The 8525-nt window shown below is 34.3% G+C and overlaps 1 protein-coding gene across 3 annotated transcripts in view; it reads left to right on the top strand.

Annotated features, from left to right (window-relative positions):
- Window positions 1–7849, top strand: part of kctd1 (potassium channel tetramerization domain containing 1) — a 30131-nt gene extending 22282 nt beyond the window's left edge. For all 3 annotated transcript variants that reach the window (XM_048208323.1, XM_048208322.1, XM_048208324.1), the window contains exons 3-5: window positions 1331–1475; window positions 1711–2016; window positions 6840–7849. In XM_048208323.1, the coding sequence (XP_048064280.1) occupies window positions 1331–1475; window positions 1711–2016; window positions 6840–7004 (616 nt within the window). In that variant the 3' untranslated portion in view covers window positions 7005–7849. The remainder of the gene's footprint in view (window positions 1–1330; window positions 1476–1710; window positions 2017–6839) is intronic.
- The last annotated feature ends 676 nt before the right edge of the window (window positions 7850–8525 follow it).

Raw genomic sequence — 8525 nt, forward strand, 5'->3', positions numbered from 1 at the left:
CTATTAAGATTTTGTTTACATCTACCTTGTAAATTTTTTTTTTGCTGTTTTATTAAAAAGTTTTTACAGGTAAATCAATAACAATTACAATTTTAACAATATTTCAAGTGTAATTTATGAGATTTGTTGTATTTTTATTTTTCCAATCTTTCTTTCTAAAAGGCATAAAGTTTATCATACTGATTTCAAAGTGAAGGATTCAAACACTATAATAACATCTTAGTTAATAATTCAATATACTTTATTTTTGACAAAACATCCCATGTTTCGGTTGTGACTGCACATTTTCGGTAGTGACAGTAATGTGTTGGTAGTGACCACAAAACATTACAGAATTTTAACTCGCATACTAAAACACTACTAAAATACTAATGATTTGCATAACTGTACTAAAATTATGTTTATTTCCACCAAATAAAGGATTGTGTGTTCCCTTTTTGTCACTACCAGAATAATCATGTCACTACCGAAACATCACCACATGTTTTGATCGTGACAATTTTAGATACTTATGAGTCTAGCTCAAAGATGATAATCAACAAATGGTTACCTAGCACCGTTCAGTTGTATACACATAAATCTAAATTTTATCGAATAACACTCAAAAAACAATGATGTCACAACCGAAACTTCATCACGTTTCAGTCATGAGTGTTTCGGTAGTGACAATTTTAGATACTTTTGAGGGGTTAGGGTTCGGGACAGCCACCTCCCAACTGAAAGTACCCAATAAATGATGATTTTATGCATATTAAGCTTACTGATATTTTAAATATTATTGTGGGATTCAATAGATTATAGAAGGATTTAGTAAACATCTAAATATCTTAAATGCTTTTTAAATGTGTTTTTTGATTGGGGGACATGGGGTCAGTAAGACTTTTTGAATGCTTTAATTCAGTTTTATTCAGTTCATTAAGTTGATCAAAAGTGACAGTAAAGACATTTATAATGTTACAAAAGAGTTCTATTTTAAATAAATGCTGTTCTTTTGAACATACTATTAATCAAAGAATACTGAAAATAACTGTATCATAGTTTCCACAAAAATATGAAGCAGCACAACTGTTTTTGACATTGATGATAATAATGATGCTGAAAATTCAGCTTTGCCATCACATTTTTTTAAAGATATTAAAGTAGAAAAGTTATTTTAAGTTGTAATAATATTTCACAATACAACAGTTTATAATGTATTTTGATAATTTTGATAATATATTTTAATATATATAATGTTTGCATGTGATTGTGTTTTTAAAAAGAGAAAAACAAAAGTTGTTGTTGTTTGGTTACATCTAAATCTTTTAATATCCGACTGTTCCTCTCTCAGGATTGGCCGTTTGTTTGATGGCACAGAGCCGATCGTATTGGACAGCCTGAAGCAGCATTATTTTATAGATCGGGATGGACACATGTTCCGCTACATATTAAACTTCCTCAGGACATCAAAATTGCTCATCCCAGATGACTTTAAGGTAGGACTTTAAATCTGATGCTGCATCAGTATTATATTAATATCAGCATTATTTAAAGAATAAAGGAATACTGACAGTTTTGACTCACCATCATGTTGTTCTACTGTTGTTTTGTTCATGAAACAGTAGTAAAAAGTTACTTTGACAAATCACAACACAATAAAAGAGTTTGTAACCGATTGAATTAGGTGAACCGTTCCTTAAACATCAGTTGTATCTGTGCGTCTGTGTGTAGGACTACTCTCTGCTGTACGAGGAGGCCCGGTATTTCCAGCTGCAGCCTCTGCAGGCTGAGCTGGAGCGCTGGCGTTCTGAGCAGGACTCTAGGTACACATCACGCATGTGTGAGTGTGTGGTAGTGCGTGTGGCCCCCGAGCTGGGAGAGAGGATAACGCTCAGCGGTGATAAAGCCCTCATCGAGGACATCTTCCCAGAGATAGGAGACGTCATGTGCAACTCTGTCAACGCAGGCTGGAACCACGATTCCACTCATGTCATACGCTTCCCTCTAAACGGATACTGCCACCTCAACTCTGTACAGGTGCGTAATACCTTATACACACCTCACACACACCTGACAATACCATTTATTTATTTCATTTTTATGAAGCATTGATCACTTTTTTGTATTGTTTGAGAACGTGAGTCATGCAAGTTATGAAGTCATAATACTAGCCACTGTGGCGGGTATAATTTTATTTATAATATATAAATTTTTAAATTGTAGTCTTTTAAAAAGACATCTCAAATAATAAACTAAGTGCAATATAGTGTAGTCAAAAATATCGTTTTTTCAATACATATCGATACTGAAATTTCTCACATACCAAGATGTCAATCACTCGTTTCGTATGCTCCGGATGAATATTGTTGGTGTTTCAGGGCTTGAATTTTGTGTGGGATTGCGTGTATTCTGCATAATTTGACCCACAGATTTTATGCTCACACCCAGAGTGCGCCACATAAAGCATCTCTCAGTACTAAAATGAGATCTTTTTCACTGCTTATTGTGCTTAAACAGTCAAATACACACAAAATAATGTCAAAATGCCAGTCTTGGTGAGTATTCATGTAAACACAGTCCGTTTTTTTTCAGTGAACATAAACAGTTGAGAAAGAAAACGCATGTGTAACAGTATAATGGATCTGTGCGTCAGGACTTAAAGTGACAGCAGCCTAATAAACCTGCTGCCAAATTACAAATTAATTATAGAGATCACTGCTTAATAATAAACTGAAAACTTGTCCAGCAAATCAAAGACATGTGGTGCGACCAAAATGCAGGAAAACAAAAAAATAAATAAAACATAAATGATACCATAGAGAGGACCCCTACGTGACTGTCAACATCAATAACTCTCTTAAAATATCTGATAATTTATGCTTTTTATGACAAGGCAAGTTTAGTTCAGGTTGTAAAATGTCATGTGGTATGACTTCCCAAAAGCATAATGATATTTAATAATATTTTATATGTTATTGCTATATTATTAATAATAATTCATGATATTTGTTAAAAAAGCCTTATATTTGCTTATTTATACTTTTTCAGTATTTTTATTTTCTTTTATATAATGTATACTCACATTTATCTACAGTGTAAGGAAAATGTTATTTTTTAATTGATGGCTACGCCACATGTAACCTAGTGCTGTCAAATCGATTAATCACAATTAATCGAATCTAACATAAAAGTTGTGAATATATATTATTATATTGTGTGTGTGTGTGTGTGTATATATATATATATATATATATATATATATATATATATATATATATACACACATACATGCACACAGAGACATATATCTAAATTTTATATATATATATATATATATATATATATATATATATACGTATATTACGTAAACAAAAACTTTTATGTTACATGTGATTAATCGCGATTAATTGATCTGACACTACTAAAAAATGAAACCTGGCTCCATCCAGAAGCTTCAGCTGATTTAGCATTAGAAAATACAAACACTGACCAATAATTCATGTCAGGAATGAATGTACAATATGAGCGCAATTTTTTCTATACTGTTCTCTGTAACCATTTCATAATGTGTGTGTGTGTGTGTGTGTGTGTGTGTGTGTGTGTGTGTGTGTGTGTGCGTGTGTGTCTAGAGGCTGTCTAATCCTGTTTGCTTATTAAATCTTTTGGCCCCTGGCATTTGCCGTCACACTAATGGAAGCAGGAGATTGAGAAAAGTAGAGGCAGAAGACAGGAAAGAAGAAAAATGAGAGAAAAAGAGAGTTGAAGGACAAAAGCATGATGGAAAGTCACAGTGAGCACACAGACAGAAAGTTTGACCTGTAAATGAGAGGTTGTGGGGGAAAAAATACTAAGAAAGAGAAGGATGGTGGAAAACTGTAGATGGAGGGAAATTTAGTGACGCAGCGCTGGAGAGCAAAAGAGGAAGGGACGTCCTGAAGGCACACTAATGGAATGTGATCTCACAGTTCTGTGGAGCGAAGATCTGCGGGACTGGAAGAAACAGCACAAGAAAGAGAGTGAGGGAGAAACATACAGAAAGAAAGACGAAATAAGCAAGTGGTTTAAGTATCTCATTTTATTCAGCTGAGAGAGCTGCTGGACAGATGGTTTATAACACTTTTGCTGTGCCGTTTTCCTAACAGAAGACGACAGTGATTCTGCGCCAGGGGTGTTCAATTAAAGGGATAGTTCACACGCACACATGAAAACGCTGTCACTGTTTACTCATGTCGTTCCAAACCCGTATGCTGTTTTCTCTCTCTCTCTCTCTCTGTGGAACACAAAAGCAGAATACAGGGGTTTGTTTATTTTCATATTATTTACTGATTAATTCAGGATATATTCTCTGAAAACAAGGCTTAAAGGGATAGTTCACCCAAAAATGTTCATCATTTACTCCCCCTCATGTTGTTCCAAACCTCTATGAGTTTCTTTCTTCTGTTGAACACAAAAGAAGATATTTTAAACAATGTTGGTAACTAGAGAGTTGATGGACCCCATTGACTTCCATAGTATTTTTTTTCCTACTATGGAGGTTAATGGGCACCGTACCAACATTCTTCAAAATATCTTCTTTACAAAATATTGCTGTTACAAAATATTTCTATTGCAAACAAATGCTGTCCTTTTGAACTTCATATTCATCAGTTAATCATGAAAAACTGTTTTCACAAAAATATTAAGCAGCACAACTGGTTGTGCTCAACATTGATAATATTAATAAATTATTTTGAGCAGCAAATCATCATATTAGAATGATTCTGAAGGACACTGAGGACTGGAGTAATGATGCTGAAAATTCAGCTTTGACATTAATATTCTATATTAAAATAGAAAACAGTTGTAATATTATTTCATTATATTTTTGTTTTTACTGTAGTTTTGTTCAAATAAATGCGGCCTTGGTAAATATAAAGCAGAATGTATACAGTTTTTTTTTTTTTATGCATATGCAGTCGAACGCACAGCCTTGAAAATTATACTTCGCTATTATGACTCGCACGTGTACTCAGGTGTTTGACGCATTCACAGTTTTGAGCAATCTCTCTCCACAAGTTACAACCATGTAAACATATTTGTATTCTTTCAGCTAGAGTTGTATAAATGAGGGAACTTTCTAACCCCTTCACACAATCTCTCGTCTATGTAGACTTTACTATTGTATGATGTTTATTACATTAAGTGCACAAACAACATGCTTGAAATATAAAATGAATGCCTATGTTTTGCATAATAAAACAAAATGGAAAAAGATATTGGAAATAAAAAACACTTATAATATAAGCTAAGCTAGCAGGCTAATCAGATGTATGCTAGTACATAAGCTAACTAAAAACGGTAAGAACGAGAAATGCTTGATTTCACAACCTATAGCAAACTAGTAAATAAACCATGTCATTTAAAAGACATTGGTCATCATTATAACACATTTTAAACAATATAAATCATAAAAAGATTTTTGCAGCAATTATAATCAGGCGCTAAAAATACTACCCATACTACCGGCGCTCAGCAGCGGCCCTGCGTTTCCGCCATTCTGGGGTGAAAGCGAGTCGCAGTCCACTAGTTTCTATGGCAATATCAGCTGCCTTGTTAAAAAAAAAAAAAGTACATTAAAGCTGAAATCCAACCTGAATGATGAAAACACAGAATAAAATACTATCATTAGTGATCATCAAATCCTTTTAACAGTTTATTTTACAGACTTTGTGTTTAAGTCTTCCACTTTCTTCACAAAACTTTGCTCTCTAGAAACCCGGTCAGTTTGGGTTAAAATTCTTTGAAGTTCAAGTATTAGCATTATAAACACTGAATTTATTAAATTAAGGACATGCATCAGAAAAATTGGTAATGTTGGACAATACATATATGAATATAACAGCTTGATTTTGCAGTGTTGTCTAATGTCCGTTAAAGCAAAAGTGTCCAAAAGTGTGAATTATGTGATAACGGACACAGCAATGCAATCATGTATTATAAGATCATTATGTTTGATCCATTAAAACGTACAATATAGCCTATTTCAATTCAGATAGTGGAGTAATACTATTATTATTCCATTAGGTCTGATCTATATCGTTCGCTGCAAACATGATGATCTTAAATGTATTAATTATTAATTTACCATTAATAAATGTGTAAAGTTGCATAAAATGGAAATACTCAATAACTACGTTACCTCAGATGGATGAATGGTTGGATTCCATAACTAGTAAAATAAAACATATATAAGACGATGCAACATTTACTGTAGGAGCCATAAAATTTACTGATGATTTCATTTGAAAAATGTTCTATTGCACTTCTGATTTGGTTGTGAAATTCGCCGATTTTGGGTGCGTAAGATGTGAAGGATTCAATGGTCCAGTTAGTATTTTCACCCCATAATGTCGGCCGCACTACCGGAGCGCCACCTAGTGGCTGTTGCCCAAAAAGGATAAGAGTTTCGCCTCTTGGGTTCTACACTCTTTGGGGGAATTGATTTCTCACCACACCGGTCTGTTCTGTTTACGCAGTTTTTCTTCGACTATACCTTGTGAATCGACGGTTCATGGTTGCCACCTTGTGGATAAACGAATTACTTCAAAAATTAAATGCTGTGCATACAAAGTGCGCGCGGTTACAAAAATCCAGCGGTGTGCGTACGATACTCGCTTACTCTACTGATGACGAAATTCCCGTAACGCTCACTGTACGCTGACCCTCACGCACACGTAAAAGTGAAGTATAAATTGTGCTGACCCCAAACGGTAGTGTATATTATTTCTTTGGACTGTTGGTACTGTAGAATATGAGTGACATATATTGAATATGAAAGGATAGTGATTTGGTGTGTGTTTGGGAATTTTTGTGTTCATCAGGTTCTGGAGCGACTGCAGCAGCGAGGCTTTGAGATCGCTGCTTCTTGTGGAGGTGGTGTGGACTCAACCCAGTTCAGTGAGTACGTTCTGAGGAGAGAGGTCAAACGAAGTCACCGCGGGGTCACGACCTCCGTCATTCGAATCAAACAGGAACCGCTGGATTAGCTGCCTGCCCTGACAAACAATAAACTGTATATGGTATTTTTAACTGAATATAAGGGATGTTTTGTTTATGTTGTAAGCCTACGAGACATATTTTCATTGGTACTGTCCCTAAATAAACACGTTCAAATAAGAAAAAATATTGTTAAAAACTAAAATGGGAATTTTTCCGAACTTCTCTGGCCATACTGAGTGATCTCCATTCGATTCCCTATATGAGGGTTTGTTTTAAAACTTCACGACTGACTGCACTTTTGCTGGATTTGTCTTCACCATGACAGCTATAGAAGCTAAACTAATGTTAGACTCCATATATGACACCCTGTAAAGAATTTCATCTGCCATACTTATTTAATAAGCTGTTTGATGAATGATTTATGTTGCTAATCTTCAAGTGTTTCTCTCATAAATAGCATATCACACCAGAGAGGAATAGCAGCTCTAATTAGACAAATACACGCACACACATAAAGGTTAAACCACAGCTGTGGGTTTCTGGAGGATCAAATGACTAGATGAACCCTCATTTTGTCAAACACAGTCACGAAACTGAAAGATTTCATTAAAAAGTGTATTTCTTTATCCCACTGTTCCTTATTCTTATTTTAGCAGACAAGTTCAAATAGGAAAACTGTAAGCCAGTCAGAAGAATTTCTCTTGTGCTGTTACCGGCAGTATTTTTATTTTTAATCTTACTCAAAAAAAAAAAAAAAAAAAACATTTTCTTTTTTTTAGTTTGACCATAAATTTACAGTGTCTGGCTACACTTAAAACTGGTTTATAATCCATGAGATTAAAGTTTGAGAAGAATGTAATGTGATATTGTTAATAAAAGTTTTAAAAAATCACCAAGACTTGTTTATTGACATCTGGGAAATATAAAAAACATAAAGCACAAGATTCAAAGGTATGCATTTTCACTTAAAGGCTTTATTTAAAAATAATATTTATAATATTTATATAAAAATACATTTAATAAAATGCACATATTGGCAGGATTTCATTCCAAGAACTTAAAGTGAGCATTTTATTGGTTGGATCTGAACGAATACGACTTTGATTGACCGAGTCAATGCTTTTGAATCTGAAAGTGATTCGGAACAAAGCATCTCGTGAATCTGATGATGCTCGTTCAGTTCACGAGTCGTTCACAAAAAAAAATGGCGGCAGAAGAGTTGTAAATGTACACAATTAAACAAATAAAACTTTTTGCATTTGACAACATTAAGAAAAATCTGTAGCTTTATTGTAATTTCTGACGGAATAAAAGCGCAGTTGATTCGTGAACAATTCAGTTTGTTGAACACTGCTTCAGGAAGCATCGGAGCACAGATGAATCAGTGTGTCGAATCTTCTGTTCGGAGCGCCAAAGTCACGTGATTTCAGCCGTTGGCAGTTTGACACGCGATCTGAATCATGATTCGACACACTGATTCATTTATGCTCCATGAAGCATTGTTTTGAAATCGGCCATCACTAAATAAGTCGTTATTTTGTTTTGTTTTTTGTCCAAAATATTTTTTT

This window comes from Megalobrama amblycephala, linkage group LG11 (genome assembly GCF_018812025.1).
Source record: "Megalobrama amblycephala isolate DHTTF-2021 linkage group LG11, ASM1881202v1, whole genome shotgun sequence".
NCBI classification, from domain to species: Eukaryota; Metazoa; Chordata; class Actinopteri; order Cypriniformes; family Xenocyprididae; genus Megalobrama; species Megalobrama amblycephala.